The 17,048-nt window shown below is 44.8% G+C and overlaps 1 protein-coding gene across 3 annotated transcripts in view; it reads left to right on the forward strand.

Moving 5' to 3' along the window:
• The window catches only part of tmppe (transmembrane protein with metallophosphoesterase domain), a 35,006-nt gene that overhangs the window by 8,427 nt on the left and 9,531 nt on the right, over positions 1–17,048 (forward strand). For all 3 annotated transcript variants that reach the window (XR_011596349.1, XR_011596348.1, XM_070897915.1), the window contains exons 2-4: positions 1,005–1,115; positions 9,826–9,991; positions 14,681–14,820. Coding sequence is in view for 1 of the 3 variants with exons in the window: in XM_070897915.1 (XP_070754016.1) it covers positions 1,005–1,115; positions 9,826–9,991; positions 14,681–14,820 (417 nt within the window). In the remaining 2 variants the exon portion in view is untranslated. The remainder of the gene's footprint in view (positions 1–1,004; positions 1,116–9,825; positions 9,992–14,680; positions 14,821–17,048) is intronic.

A 17,048-nucleotide genomic window follows, 5' to 3' on the forward strand; every position in this document is an offset into this window, starting at 1 on the left:
CATTTATTACAGAGATGATGAGGAATTTCTTCACTCAGAGGGTTTTAAATCTTTGGAATTCTCTGCCCCAGAGGGCTGTGGACACTGAGTCTCTCAATATATTCAAGGCTGAGATGGATAGATTTTTGGGGTCTAGGAGAATCAAAAGATACAGAAATCGGGCAGGAAAGTAGAGTTGAGGTCAATGATCAGCCATGATCTTATTAAATGGCGGAGCAAGCTTAAGAGGCTGTATGGCCTACTCCTGCTCCTATTTCTTATGTTTTTATGTCTCTTGACCACTACTTCAAGTCCACCTGGCTGTGGGATGTTGGTCCAGTTACAATTTAAGGCTGCACTCTCTATATGTAATCCTAGATGGGAAGTAGGCCATTCAACACAGTTGGTGGGGGGGGTGGGTACAAGAAACTAAATAATCCCTGTCCACACCTGTCATCCACACACCTGCATTTTTGTGATGTTTTTGCCTTCCTCCATTGTTACGGTGCACTGCAGCCAATTGTAGTGCTTCTACAGTTGCCCTTGTTGAGATCAATTACTCAACTAACTCAGCACAGATCAGGGATCAAACCTGGGACCATCCTGGCCTGTATGACTCAGTTCTACTCTGATTTAGAATAGAGGGCAAGAGAAACTTCTTAGCACAGAGTTGTGAGGCTATGGAATTCACTTCTCGGGTTAGTTGTTGAGGTAGAAACCCATGTCAACATTCAATATCAGAGTGGATAGGTGAATGAAGGGATATGGGAACAGAGTGAGTAAATGTGATTGGGATTATTTTCTCATGGGGAGGTGGGTAAATGCCACCATGGACTGGTTGGGCTGAATGGCCTGTTTCATTGTTGTACTTTCCATATCTAACTGGGAAGTCAAGTAAAGTGAAAATAATGAAGGTGTTATCCAGTTCTCTTGACACATTTTGCAGTAAATAGAGTATTATTTAGATTGTCAATTTTACGCTTGTGATAAAGCAAACATTATCTAAATAATTTCATGATTTTCAGATATCATTGTGATTGTTGGTGACCTCACAGACTCTCAGGTGGTCAACCTCCAAACAGCCATAGAGCCACTAAGAGAGCTGACGCCAAAATTGGGGACATACTTTGTTACAGGTAAAAGTTCTCTTTATTTAATAAGTGACAGCCATGTAACCACATATGTGTAAACTTGATAAAGGCGAATCCTTGGTAATGTACGAATTAAGCATATGGATCATTATTTTCAATGTCATAGTACGCAAGATGAAAACTTGCAAAATCAGTTAGTCCTGGACAGCAGAACATTCCCTGAACCTGCCAGCAGTCTAAGGGTTAATCATACTCAAATCCCTACTCACCAATCAGTGAGTAATTTGTAAAACATTTTTCCATACAGGTGTGTTGTAACTATATAAAAACTCGAAGCATACGGTATGGATTCTACAATGTAAATCAAATAGCTAATGTTAATTACTACTAAGGAAGAATGATTACCAGTAAAAGGTGTTTGGCACTGGGAGGAAACTTTCATCCAGAAAAATAAAGCTGATGAAAACCCTACAGGCCTCTATGTTTCCACTGTTAGGGTAGCCATGGTTTAGCACTTTGCTGTTTGATTACTGCAACAACTGCGGCGAATGTGTCAAGTGACCCGGAAGTCAACATGCAAGCTTACAAATGCAATTTTGGGCTCTGTCTAGTTAACATTGACCTGCGTGAATTTGGAATTGCTTGCTACACTTGATGACCATCTAAACGAACCTATTTTCATGCAGCTAGCCCCAGGGGCCAGTGACCCGAAAAATGTTTGTCTTCCACTTAGAATCTTTCCTGACTGTTCCAAAATAAATAGAAGCTTATGGAATTAACATTCACAATAGCCTGTCTTTCGGAGTGTGTAATGTGCTCTTGGATGTCAGGCATCATGCCTGTTTCAGCTTTTGAGTTTTCTTCAACCTGTAGGATAGTATATAATATAACAAGTTAACAGTTTGATATGGGTAAGTGAGTATCATGGGTTAACTAGTATAGGGGGCTATAGTGAATGTGTAGACGGGGTTGGGAGGGGGCGAGAGAGAGAGAATGAATCAATCTGAAAGCCATAGATATATCTGTGCCAAAACAAACCACTTGAGCAAGGGTTAAATGCAGCTGTGTAGATGTAGGGAAATAAAGCGCTCACAAGGATCAAAAAAGACACTGCTTTTCATCTTACTATTTTACTAATAAATTCACAAAAAACTTAAACTCCACTTGGATATGTCAGGTAAATATGAGTATTGGATGATGCCTGTTACTCATTTTTTAAATTCACTAATCAGTGAGTAATTCGCCATATCTAGATTCCCAATGAGCCACATGTGGCTAATGTATTGGGCAACACTGCACTAGGTGGCTGTTCCGTCCTAGAACTCCAATTGCAGTAATTAACTTTTAGGCTGGATATATGCTGCAAGCTTTGAAAACTCCTGGAGGGGGTATCACAACTCCGGGCTTTAGTACTGGTGGCAGAGTCTGGCACTTACTGCCACTTTTGCAATGATGTCCACCCAAAGCCACTTTGCATCTATGTAAGAAAGGCACTATAGCTGCAACTTTAAGCAATCCTATCAATTTCGCAAATAGCCGTTCAACCTACTGGAGATCTCTTTACTGTGGGCTCCTAATATTAAAGGATTGCACACAAAGAGCTGGGAGATTAGTTCTGTATTTTGTCAAATTGACATACAAGTTCCTATAAGCTTTACTTTTAAAATAAAGGGCAGCACTTTATTGTAAATCTACCTGGAAACACCAGAAGGACCTTGCTGATTAAGTTGAATGAAAATGCTTCATTTTTCAATTGAAATCATTACCGGCCTTTCTTTTCTGAGTCATTTATTCCTACAATTATATTTTCCTTTTCATTTGAAAAGTATTTAGTTGTTGAATGATACCACTGACAGATCGAGATTGTTATGCAATGACCTGAAACTGACCAATATGCAGTTAGCTCTGCCTCTCATTTATACTTCCCTTCATTTTTGGGTTATTGAGAGATAGTGAGACGATGCACAAATTAGTAGGGTTTGACATTTTGTCTGTATCCATGTTTGCTGTGCATTTCTTGTTAATCGTATAAATCCCCACAGTTCCTTGTAGTGAGTGATGTTTAGTATTTAACCATGTGAATCTCCATAGCACCGAGCATATACTAAATGTATGAATCACTGTAACACTGGGTATATAACCAAATGAGGGAATCCCCATAAAACTGGGTGTATACTAAACATGGGATCCCCTTAACACTGGGTGTAAACTAAATAAAGCGATCCTCTTAACATTGGGTGTATACTAAACAAGTGAATCCCCTTAACACTGGATGGATACTAAACGTGGGGATCTCCATAACACGGTGTGTACTAAACTGGGGATCACTGTAACAATTGGTGTATACTAAACGAGTGAATCCTCTTAACACTAGATGTATACTTAACACTGGGTGTATACTAAACAACAACAACTTGTATTTATATAGTGCCTTTAACGTAGTAAAAGGTGCCACGGCGCATCACAGGAGCGTTATAAGACAAAACAAATAAATTTGACACCGAGCCACATAAGAACAAATTACGGCAGATGACGAAAAACTTGGTCAAAGAGGTAGGTTTTAAGGAGCGTCTTAAAGGAGGAAAGAGAAGCAGAAAAGTTTTGGGAGGGAGTTCCAGAGCTTCGGGTCCAGGCAGCTGACGCATGGCCACCAATGGTTCAGCAGCTATAATCGGGGATGCTCAAGAGGGCAGAATTTGAGGAGCACAGACATCTCAGAGGTTGGGGAAGGGGGTGGGTGAGGCTGAAGAAGATGGGGAGGGGCGAGGCCATGGAGGGATTTGTAAATGGGGATAAGAATTTTGAAATTGAGGCATTACTTAACCGGGAACCAATGTAGATCAACGAGCACAGGGGTAATGGGTGAGTGGGGCTTGGTGCAAGTTAGGACACGGAAGGAAAAAAACAAGAGTATCCCCGTAACACTGGTAAATGAGTGAATCCCCTTAACACTGGGTGTATACTAAATGAGGGAATCCCCTTAACACTTGGTGTATACTAAACATGGGGTTCTCCGTAACACTGCTTGTATACTAAACGTAGGGATCTTGGTAACACTGCGTGTATACTAAACTGGGGATCACTGTAACACTGGGTGTATAATATGAATCCCTGTGAATTTGGGAATACCATGTATGTGCTGAATATGCAAATCCTTATAGCACTGTGTTTATACTGAACTTTAATTCCACAGATCTCTGTAGCATTGGATTTATATGCTTAGTGTACCTGTCAGACTGGAAGTAGAATCCGAGTAATTATACCCATCAGTCGCTGAATATGACAATTTTATCAGTGAAAACCCTTAAATTTATTAAAATTCAAATTCTAAACGTGAAACTTCATAAAATCCACAAGTCAGGAGGGCCTTTATATTATGAAGACACAATACAGGTACAACATCTCAAATCCAGCTGTCCGAAAATCGAAATTGTCCAAAAACAGATATTTTTGAGAAAATCCCATTTGATAATCAGTAAAATAAAATCCGGAATTATTGTCTAAAAACCGACGGGCTGGACTAGTTATCGGCTTCGCTGCTATATTTTAAATGGCGCATGATCGGTCCAAGCCTTGCCAAATGATCCTCGACTAGTCCCGACCCGACTTTGTCTGTCTCAGTGGTATACGTACGCTCTTGATTTTCAAAATCCGTAAAAATCCAAAAATTGGCACTGTCTCGGTCCCAAGGGTGCCGGACTTGAGACATTGTACCTGTATTATAGAATCAGAGGGCCCAAGTTTCGGCCTCAGTTGCTCCTGATTTTTTGGAGCAACTGGTGTAGAACGGAGTATCTTAGAAATTCAAATTCTCGGCATTTAGTTTGCTCCAGTTCTAGTCAGTTGGAACAGTTTCACTTTGGAACAGAATCTTTTTTTCAAAAGGGGGCGTGTCCGGCCACTTACGCCTGTTTTCAAAGTTTCGGCAGTGAAAACTTACTCCAAACCAGCTTAGAATGGTGTAAGTGAAGATTTTTGTACGCTCGAAAAAACCTTGTCTACACTTTAGAAAATCAGGCGTAGGTTACAAATCAGGCGTAGAGATTGGGGAGGGGGGTGATTTAAAGGGAAGTTTACAAACATTAAACACTTCAGTTTTACAAATAAAGAGCCATCATCAATAATAAATGATAAAAACATCAATAAATCAACCAATAAATCAATCAAAAAAAATTAATAAGAAATATTTTTTTTAAAAAATCAATAAATAAAACATTTTCTACTTACCGATTGCAGCACCGGGAGCCCTCCAACAGCGTGCTGGGATGCCCCCCCCCCCCACAGTGTGTCTCTGTCAGTGTCTCTATCTCTCTGTCTGTCTGTCTGTCTGTGTCTCTCACTCTCTGTCTGTCAGTGTCTGTGTTTCTGACAGTGAGGGGAGAGGGAGGAGGGGGGTAGAGGGAGAGAGGGGGGGCATGGGGAGAGGAGGGGGGGAGAAGGGGGAATGGGGGAGAGAAGAGGGGGGAGAAGGGGAAGGGGGGAAGGGGGCGGAGGAGGAGAAGGGGAAGGGGGGAGGAGGAGAAGGGGAAGGGGGGGAGGAGAAGAAGGGAGGGGAAGGGGGGAAAGGAGAAGGGGGGGGGAGACTGAATGGGCAGGGCCCGTCCCCAGCACCAGATTTACAGGTAGGTGGCGTTGGGTCGGGTCGGGTCCGGGGGGGGGGGGGGTGGGGGGTGGCGGTCGGGAGCACGGGTCGGGTCGGTGGGGGGAGGAGGGAGGGAGGTTCGTGTCGGGGGCGGGGGGAGGGAGGTCAGGTTGGGTCGGGTCCGGGTGGGGGGGTGGGTGGGTCGGGAGCACGGGTCAGGTCGGGGGGGTGTTGGGAGGGAGGTCGGTTCGGTTCGGTTCGGGGTCGGGGGTGGGGGGGTGGGGGAGGAGCGTGGGTCGGATCCAGTCCGGAGTGTCGGATCAGGTCCGGTCCGGGGGTCAGGGGGAAGCGGGAGTTGGGTCGGTGTCGCGGTCGGGTCCGGTCCGGGGGCGGGGGTGGTGGGGGTACGGGGGAGCGGGAGTCGAGTCGGGTCGGGAGGAAGCAGGAGCTGGGTGTGGGAGGAGCCTTATTCACGCAGCCCCAGTGAGGCCATTCGGCCAGGGCTAAGGGCTGCGTGCTTTGGGCCCCTCCCACACAGTTTTGGGCGCCTGGAGCTACTGCACATGCGCGCCCACTGTAGCGCGCATGTGCAGAGCTGGGCGCGCATGTGCAGAGGTCCCGGCACTGTTTTCAGCGCAGGGACCTAGCTCCGCCCCCTACAGCTCGTGCTGCACCGCGCCAAGGGCCAGAGGACCAGCAGGGAGCCGGAGAATCTGGAAGTTTTTTTTAGGCGCACTTTGTGGCGCGAAAAATGGGCGTCCAGGTCCGCGGCCCGAAACTTGGGCCCATACAGTACAGCACAGAAGGAGACCATTCAGCGCATTGCATCTGTGCCGGCTCTTTTGAAGAGCAATCCAGTTAGTCCCACTCCCCCGTTCTTTCCCCATGTAATATTTATCCAATTCCTACTATTGAATCTGTATCCATCCCCTATCAGGCATTGCCTTCCAAATCCTAACCACTCGTTGCAGAAAAAAGTTTTTCCTCATGTCGCCTCTGGTTTTTTTGGCAATCACCTTAAATATGTGCCCTCTGGTTATCGACCCTTCAGCCATTGGAAACAGCTTCTCTTTTTATTTACTCTATCTAAACCCTTTATGATTTTAAACACCTCTATCAAATCTCCACTTGGTCTTCTCTGCTCTAAGGAGAACAACCCCACCTTCTTGTATTCACTGGAGTTCAGAAGAATGAGAGGGGACCTCATAGAAACATATAAAATTCTGACGGGGTTAGACAGGTTAGATGCAGGAAGAATGTTCCCAATGTTGGGGAAGTCCAGAACCAGAGGTCACAGTCTAAGAATAAGGGGTAAGCCATTTAGGACCGAGATGCGGAGGAACTTCTTCACCCAGAGAGTGGTGAACCTGTGGAATTCTCTACCACAGAAAGTTGTTGAGGCCAATTCACTAAATATATTCAAAAAGGAGTTAGATGAGGTCCTTACTACTAGGGGGATCAAGGGGTATGGCGAGAAAGCAGGAATGGGGTACTGAAGTTGAATGTTCAGCCATGAACTCATTGAATGGCGGTGCAGGCTAGAAGGGCCGAATGGCCTACTCCTGCACCTATTTTCTATGTTTCTATGTTTCTATGTTTCTCCAGTCTATTCACGTAACTGTAATCCCTCATCCCTGGAACCATTCTGTTCCTTCTCCAAAGCCTTCACATCCTTCCTAATGTGTGGTGCCCAGAATTGGACATAATACTCCAGCTAGGGCCGAACTAGAGTTTAATAAAGGTTTAGCATAACCTCCAGGCTTTTGTATTCTATGCCTCTATTTATAAAGCCCAGAATCCCATATGCTTTATTAACTGCTTTGTTAACCTGTCCTGCCTCCTTCAAAGATTTGTGCACAAACACCCACAGGTTTCTCTGTTCTTGCACCCCGTTTAAAATTGTCAGTGTATTTTTCTTCCACGTAACTCCTCATCCTATATTGCTGTATGTTAATGGTGTCCCATTGCTTTGGACTGTTGTAGACCTCCATTTGACTTCGATGGAAGGTTTCCCTTTCTTACCATCAGAATGATCAGTGGCGGTCTGTATAAGGGGCGATCGACCCATGATACCCGTGTTACACCTGCAAGTTGGAAAATCTACCCAAGTAATTACATAAGAAATAGGAGCAGGAGTAGGCCATACGGTCCCTCGAGCCTGCTCCGCACTTTGCAATCTTTCTCCATTTAAATAATAACTTGCTCTTTGATTTTTTTTCTGCCAAAGTGCATGACCTCACACTTTCCAACATTATACTCCATCTGCCAAATTTTTTACCCACTCACTTAGCCTGTCTATGTCCTTTTGCAGATTTTTTGTGTCCTCCTCACACATTGCTTTTCCTCCCATCTTTGTATCGTCAACAAACTTGGCTACGTTACACTCAGTCCCTTCTTCCAAGTTGTTAATATAGATTGTAAATAGTTGGGGTCCCAGCACTGATCCCTGCGGCACCCCATTAGTTACTGATTGCCAACCAGAGAATGAACCATTTATCCCGACTTTCTGTTTTCTGTTAGTTAGCCAATCCTCTATCCATGCTAATATATTATTCCCAACCCCGTGAACTTTTATCTTTTGTAGTAACCTTTTGTGTGGTACCATGTCAAATGTCTTCTGGAAGTCCAAATACACCACATCCACTGGTTCCCCTTTATCCACCCTGTTCGTTACATCCTCAAAGAATTCCAGCAAATTTGTCAAACATGACTTCTCCTTCATAAATCCATGCCGACTCTGCCTGACCGAATTTTGCTTTTTCAAATGTTCTGCTACTGCTTCTTTAATCATGGACTCCAACATTTTCCCAGCCACAGATGTTAGGCCAACTGTCTATAGTTTCCTGCTTTTTGTCTGCCTCCTTTTTTAAATAGGTGCATTACATTTGCAGTTTTCCAATCTGCTGGGACCTCTCCAGAATCCAGGGAATTTTGGTAAATTACAACCAATGCATCCACAATCCCTGTTGCTATTTCTCTTAAGACCCTAGGATGCTAGCCATCAGGTCCAGGGGATTTACCTGCCTTTAGTCCCATTATCTTACTGAGTAATTCTTTAGTGAGGAGAAAATTCTTCACTCAGAGAGTTGTTAACCTGTGGAATTCCCTACCGCAGGGAGTTGTTGATGCCAGTTCATTGGATATATTCAAGAGAGAGTTAGATATGGCCCTTACGGCTAAAGGGATCAAGGAGTATGGAGAGAAAGTGGGAAATGATCAGCCATGATCTTATTGAATGGTGGTGCAGGCTCGAAGGGCCAAATGGCCTACTCCTGCACCTATTTTCTATGTTTCTAGTGCCTGACCCGATGTTGACACCGGAACAGAATTGGGATCGAGAAGCCGAGAAATGGAGAGGGAAAGGAGGATGTGAGCATGCAGCTTGCAGCTCTTTGTGCCATGGTTAATGCTGTTAGAAATTGGAGAGGAAATGTACAACTGTTTTTTTCCATTTTTTTATGTCTTTAAAGTAGAGTTTTAATTAGCTCCATAAGGTAACATAATAATACCATTAATATGTAAATGGTTTTGTCACTGAATGTAGCCACAGAGGATAGTTGCACTTTTTAATCATTTACTGATAATGCTTGGTGAATAGTGATATTATCGGAGTGTTGCACAAAGAATTAAGTTCTGCCAGAGGGCGACGCAGAGCAAAAGATTTCTCTGGCAAGGAGAGAGGGACAAACAATGGGGAAGTCACTTCACTCACTCCCCACAGCTCTTGGCATCTGGACCGGGAAACAGGTTGCTTGGTGTGTGATGCGAGGAGAAAATTAAATGTCTTTAAAGATGGGAGAACATTTACATTTAGCAATTTAATTTAAAGATTAATGTTTTCTATTTATTATAAAGGCAGAAGAAATGCTGGAAATACATAGCAGGTCAGTCAACATATGTAGGACTCAACACTTCAAGTGGAACCCTTTATCAGAACAAATGAATGTTCCTATCCGAAACGTTAACCTGCCCTGTTTTTCCCCGCCAATGCTCAACGACCTGCTATATATTCCCATCCTGTTCTGTTGTTATTTCAGATTTTGGTGTATTCACAGGTATTTTCTCCCCCTTTATATCTCTGGCGTTCTGACCTAGTTAATTTGAAGCGGTTTATGGAAGTGTGGCTGAACAAGCAGTAGTAATGTGCCTACCATCTTTCTGAATGACTCCCAGGTAACCACGACTATTACAGCGCCGACATCGCCAACTGGTTTAAGCATCTGCTGACATTAAATATCCGGCCGCTCCACAATGAACACGTCAAGATTTACAGCCCCACCGAGAACAAGAGCTGGTTCTGTCTGGCTGGGGTTGATGACATCGAAGCAGAGATGTTGCGGTAAGTTCTTCATTTTTCCACCCTGGCACTGTGTACTCAGCCCTTGTGGAATGTGTTCCAAAGGCTTGGAATGTAACAGCTTTTCTGAGAAAGTCAAACACTCTGGCACAGGGTAGCTGTCCTCCTCCCTCCCCTGAGCGACCAAAGAGTAACATATAAAAAGCAAATGGGAACCGTTTATCATTTTCCCTTTTCCCAGTCACTTGTTCACTGAACCTCGATGGAGGATTGTGTAAGGACAATCAGAGTTTTGTAAAAGTGGAATTTTGTAGATGTCCTTTTCTTGACTGATGAGGTTTAAGCCATAGGCTTTATATTTATTCCATTATGATTCAGACCTCCTACTTTGAAAAAAAATGCACAACTTTGGGGGTTCTGCTAATATTTTTTTCTGAGAGAGTGGTTAAGAGGACAGGCATAGTGCCATTAACCCACAGGTTGGAGTGGAAATAGAAAGCATTGAGGTGAAAAAGCACAGGCCACAAAGTGTTGTGTCCCAAATTATAGCTGCACGTGTGGTTGCTGTTTGGTTATTCAAGTGAGGATGCATTATATTCCATTCTGAGTGTGAGACGTTCTGAGGGAATTTGGAGCTGATTCAATTCTAAAAAAAATCTTGTGTAAATACGGCTGACCTTTCAGTTTGAAATTTGACCCCAAAAATGGTTGGGAATTTTGTACTTCCAGTGTGTTAACCATTGAAAATAATATTTAAAAAAGAATCCTATGAGTATCGGGTCACTCTGAAACCATGCGATAATATTGCATAAAAACACAGAAATCAGATTGATGTGAAACATAGAAACTATGGCCCCAAGTTTCCACATGATTTGCTCCTGATTTTTAGGAGCAACTGGTGGAGAACGGACTATCTTAGAAATCGCAATTCTCCACATTTAAGTTTTCTGCAGTTCTAGTCATGTAGAACAGTTTCACTTTGGAACAGAATTTTTTTTTCAAAAGGGGGCGTGTCCAGCCACTGACGCCTGATTTGAAAGTTTCCACAGTGAAAACGTACTCCAAACTAACTTAGAATGGAGCAAGTGAAGATTTTTGTAGGCCTGAAAAAACCTTCTCTACACATTAAAAAATCAGGCGCAGGTTACAAATTAGGCGTCCGGAACGAGGTGGGGGCGGGGGAGGGAAGTCATTACATTCTACAATAAATCCTTAGTTATACTTATACAAATATTATACAAATAATTCCAACCTGAATAAAAATTGATAAGCAAAGAAAAGATTAAATAAACCATGTTCCTACCTGTGTGAAAGTGCTTCAGGCAGGGAGAAGGCTGCAGGAAGCCTCACAAGTTGAGGCAGCCGTTCCCGACGGCAGCGGGGGAGGAGGCAGCTGTTCCCGACGGCAGTGGGGGGGGGGGGGGAGGAGGCAGTGAGGGCCCGACCGACGGCAGCGGGGGGGAGGCAGGGAGGAGGCAGCTGTTCACGACGGCGGGGGTGGGGGAGGAGGCAGTGAGGGCCCGACCGACAGCAGCGGGGGGGAGGCAGGGAGGAGGCAGCCGTTCCAGACGGCAGTGGGGGGGGGGAGGCAGTGAGAGGCTGCAGGAAGCCTCAGAAGTTGAGGCAGCCATTCCCGACGGCCGGCGGGGGCGGGGGGGGGGAGCCCGTCGGGAAACGGCTGCCTCAACTTCTGAGGCTTCCTGCAGCCTTCTCACTGCTGCAAGAAGCCTCAGTGCTGATCATGGAAGGGCAATGTGGTTTTATTAAAAAATGTTTAAAATTGAACATCTACGAAGAACTACAAAAATGGCCGAGTGCCAATGTTTCCTTCACACTGCGCGTGCGCGAACGCTCCAACGCGCACGCGCAGGGTTGCCGGCACGAAAAAAACTCATTTAAATGGTACCCGCCCCCTCCTACTTACAAAATCGGCGCGAGTGGTAGGCTCCGCCCCCTGGGCGCCGCACCAAGCACACATCGAGCTGCAAAGCGCTCGAGAATAGCGCGTTTTTTTTCAGGCGCCGTTTCCGTGGAAACTTGGGGCCATAGAAAATAGGTGCAGGAGTAGGCCATTCGGCACTTTGAGCCTGCACCACCATTCAATATGATCGTGGCTGATCATTCCCTCAGTATCCCTTTCCCGCTTTCTCTCCATACCCCTTGATCCCTTTAGCCGTAAGGGCCATATCTAACTCCCTCTTGAATACATCCAATGAACTGGCATCGACAACTCTCTGTGGCTGGGAATTCCACAGGTTAACAAGTGAAGAAGTTTCTCCTCATCTCAGTCCTAAATGGCCTACCCCTTATCCTAAGACTGTGTCCCCTGCTTCTGGACTTCCCCAACATCAGGAACATTCTTCCTGCATTTAACCTGTTCCGTCCTGTCAGAAACTTATATGTTTCTATGAGATCCCCTCTCATTCTTCTAAACTCCAGTGTATCAAGGCCCAGTTGATCCAGTCTCTCCTCATATGTCAGTCCAGCCATCCCTGGAATCAGTTTGGTGAACCTTCGCTGCATTCCCTCAATAGCAAGAACGTCCTTCCTCAGATTAGGAGACCAAAACTGAACACAATATTCCAGGTGAGGCCTCAACAAGGCCCTGTACAATTGCAGTAAAACCTCCCTGCTCCTGTACTCAAATCCCCTAGCTATGAAGGCCAACATGCCATTTGCCTTCTTCACCGCCTGCTGTACCTGCATGCCAACTTTCAGTGACTGATGAACCATGACACCCAGGTCTCGTTGCACCTCCCCTTTTCCTAATCTGCCACCATTCAGAAAATATTCTGCCTTCGTGTTTTTGCCACCAAAGTGGATAACCTCACATTTATCCACATTATACTGCATCTGCCATGCATTTGCCTACTCACCTAACCTGTCCAAGTCACCCTGCAGCCTCTTAGCATCCTCCTCACAGCTCACATTGCCTCCCAGTTTAGTGTCATCTGCAAACTTGGAGATATTACACTCAATTCCTTCATCCAAATCATTGATGTATATTGTAAAGAGCAGGGTTCCCAGCACTGAGCCCTGCGGCACTCCACTAGTCACTGCCTCCCATTCCGAAAAGGACCCGTTTATCCTGACTCTCTGCTTCCTGTCTGCCAACCAATTCTCTATCCACGCTAGTACATTACCACCAATACCATGTGCTTTGATTTTGCACACCAATCTCTTATGTGGGACCTTGTCAAAGGCCTTTTGAAAGTCCAAATACACCACATCCACTGGTTTTCCCTTGTCCACTCTACTAGTTATATCCTCAAAAAATTCCAAAAGATTTGTCAAGCATGATTTCCCTTTCATAAATCCATGCTGACTTGGACTGATCCTGTCACTGCTTTCCAAATGCACTGCTATTTCATCCTTAATAATTGATTCCAACATTTTCCCCACTACTGATATCAGGCTAACCGGTCTATAATTACCCGTTTTCTCCTCTCCCTCCTTTTTTAAAAAGTGGTGTTACATTAGCTACCCTCCAGTCCATAGGAACTGATCCAGAGTCGATAGACTGTTGGAAAATGATCACCAATGCATCCACTATTTCTAGGGCCACTTCCTTAAGTACTCTGGGATGCAGACTATCAGGCCCAGGGGATTTATCGGCCTTCAATCCCATCAATTTCCCCAACACAATTTCCCGCCTAATTAGGATATCCTTCAATTCCTCCTTCTCACTAGACCCTCGGTGTTCTAGTACATCCGTTAGGTTATTTGTGTCTTCTTTCGTGAAGACAGAACCAAAGTATTTGTTCAATTGGTCTGCCATTTTTTTGTTCCCCATTATAAATTCACCAGAGTCCGACTGCACTACTCTTTTTCTCTTCACATTTCTATAAGAAGCTTTTGCTGTCAGTTTTTATGTTTCTATGTATGGTAGGGCCCTGTGTTGTAGTGCCAGTGTGCTTCATTCACTTTGGGGTACATGGATGCAGGTTTGATTGTCCCAGCCAGTTGAGTTTCTTATCTCAGCCATGGCATTGAACAATGGCTCAGGGGAGCCAGACCTGTCACCCCGGTGTAGTGAGTGTTGTACACTCCACCTCTGAGGATCAATTCAGAGCAGCAATGATATCGACCTGGGGCAGATTGGCAGCCTTCATGTTTCCATACCTGAATTGTCTGTGGAGAGGGGGAAATCGGGAAAATGAGAAGGTAATAAATAAATACTATGGGATTAACGACATGTTGTTTGGCCTGTACAGAAGGCTGTAATGTGCTTCTTTCTTTAAAGTACACAAGCGACTAGAAAGAACAAGATATCAGGAGAAAGTCTTTGCTTTCCACTAGACCAATCCGTGATCGACTTAGGCAAAATTCTAATGAAAATTTTTTTAAGTTTAAACAAAAGTTAGTATTTCAAAAGAACTAGAAAATGGAAAGCATGAAACTGACTCCGAAAGAACTGAGAGGTGATTAAACAAACACTGTACGTCTCTATCTCGCTTTCCTCCTTTAAGACGCTCCTTAAAACCTACCTCTTTTCTGTCGTAGTTTCTTCTTATGTGGCTCGGTGTCAAATTTATCTGTTTTGTCTTAAAACACTGTTGTGAAGCACCTTGGGACATTTTACGATGATAAAGGCGCTATATAAATAAATGTTGTTGTTGTACATCCTACAGTAGAAACACAGACACAAGAGCCGGCCAGATCACTCTACCCAGGTAATATTCATCACCTTCCTATAAGCTCACGGCCTGACTGTTGCTGTTTGCTGTGCAGGTATCCGGGACACGGTATGGACTTAAAGAAAGCGTTGGATGGCTGCAGCACCGAAGATGCTATCGTTCTGCTGGCACACCAGCCAGCAGCTGCTAAACGTGCCCTACAAAGCAGGCCGGACATCAGCCTGGTTCTCTCTGGTATGGACATCCTCCATTATTACCTGTTTAATTGTGCCCTTTACTGAAAAAATAGCTGATGTAACAATAGGAATTTGTTAAAACAACATCTAAAATAGTGTTTGTTAGAATCAGTATTAACCTTCAACCTCCAGGAATGCAAGTAGCAGCCATTTGAATGCTGTGATTTCTCTATCTGCTTCCAGTAACATTACTTTAAGGCAAAAAGCCTCCAGAAAGAGTTTTATATAACCTCCGGCTATGTTGTCATTCTCCATAAACATGTGACAAAGTTTTCATAAAGACTTTGGCACTTAAATTTACTTTGGCCCCATAAAGTTGTTAATGCTGTTGTCTGATATGGCCATTTAAATAGAGTGTGTTTTCTTCACACACAATCTCCATCTTTGTTCAGATGCTTATCGTTTTGATGCTGAAGTCCTGCTGTAGGACTTGAGTCCATCTCTGTGTTTGCCAAGCTGTCCACTTGAGTGCCTTCTGTTGTTTGTAGGCAGAATAAAAACGGCCCAGATTTTGCTTTAAGATTAACGGTGAGGCTATCGGCGCTGACAGCAACTTCCAGAGTCTGCACATGCACATTTAAATGCAGAAATCAGGAAGTTGCTGTACGATTTGCTCCACTCCTCCACAAGCTGCGCTCAATTGGTATCTCACTGAGAGACTCGGCATTGAAATCCAAGTTGCAGTACTTGCCCAATAGTTACCCACTGAACATATCAGAAAAGGTTAGGGCTGGTGCATTCAGTTGTATGTGAATTTTTAATGATGTGCGAAGTCTAAAGGCCTGAACTTGGTGGTCTTACTGCCCATTGCTGCCGGCTGCCGCCATGTTTTTTGAGTGGTCTCCCCTCGGTGCCATTTTTAAACTTTTTTGAGCGGCCTCATTAAGGGTACAACTCAACGTTGGCACAAATGGACGGAGCGTTGGTGATGCACGCATGCAATCAGGGTCCTATGTACACTATAAGACCCTGATTTTCATATTACAAGTGCCAACCCGCCTGAAACAGGCGGCAATTTTGGCCGCACTTCTCTGGACCCCACCCAAGATGGTGGCGGTCAGAGCGGCAGCATAAACCGGGTGGTAAATGACCCCAATGCCATTTTCAGGTCGCTACCTGCTGCCCTGTTTAATTCAGTCAGAGACACTTTGGCCCCAAGTTTCCACATGATTTGCGCCTGATTTTTAGGAGCAACTGGTGGAGAACGGACTATCTTAGAAATCGCAATTCTCCACATTTTTTTTTCTGCAGTTCCAATCAGTTAGAACAGTTTCACTTTGGAACTGAATTTATTCTTCAAAAGGAGGCGTGTCCGGCCACTGACGCCTGATTTCAAAGTTTCCACAGTGAAAACGTACTCCAAACTAACTTAGAATGGAGCAAGTGAAGATTTTTGTAGAACTGAAAAAACCTTGTCTACACATTAAAAAATCAGGCGCAGGTTACAAATTAGGCGTCCGGAACGAGGTAGGGGGGGGGGGGGGGAGGGAAGTCATCAAATTCTACAATAAATCCTTATTTATACTTATACAAATATTATACAAATAAATCCAACCTGAATAAAAATTTATAAGCAAAGAAAAGATTAAATAAACCATCTTCCTACCTGTGTGAAAGTGCTTCAGGCAGGGAGAATGCTGCAGGAAGCCTCACAAGTTGAGGCAGCCGTTCCCGACGGCGGGGGGGGGGGGCCGGGGGGAGGATGGAGTGAGGGCCCGACCGACCGCAGCGGGGGGGAGGCAGGGAGGAGGCAGCCGTTCCTGACGGCAGGGGGGCGGAAGAAGGCAGTGAGAAGGCTGCAGGAAGCCTCAGAAGTTCAAAAATTAAACAGCTACAAAGAACTACAAAAATGGCCGAGTGCCAATGTTTCCTTCACACTGCACGTGCGCGAACACTCCAACGTGCACGCGCAGGGTTGCCGGCACGAAAAAAATAATTTAAATGGTACCCGCCCCCTCCCACTTACAAAATTGGTGCGAGTGGTAGGCTCCGCCCCCTGGGCGCAACGCCAAGCTGCCATGGAGCTGCAGGGCGCTCCAGAATCACGCGTTTTTTTTCAGGTGCCGTTTTCGGCGCGAAAAACGGGCGCCCAGCTCGGAGGGACGCCCGTTTTGTAGCGTGTGGAAACTTGGGGCCTTAGTGTGTGAAGCCTTGCTCCTGGCATTTTATGCAGCTGCTTTACTCGCCTCTTGAGTCAGAAGGTTGTGGGTTCAAGTCCCACTCCAG

The sequence above is a fragment of the Pristiophorus japonicus genome, chromosome 13 (genome assembly GCF_044704955.1).
Source record: "Pristiophorus japonicus isolate sPriJap1 chromosome 13, sPriJap1.hap1, whole genome shotgun sequence".
NCBI lineage: Eukaryota > Metazoa > Chordata > Chondrichthyes > Pristiophoridae > Pristiophorus > Pristiophorus japonicus.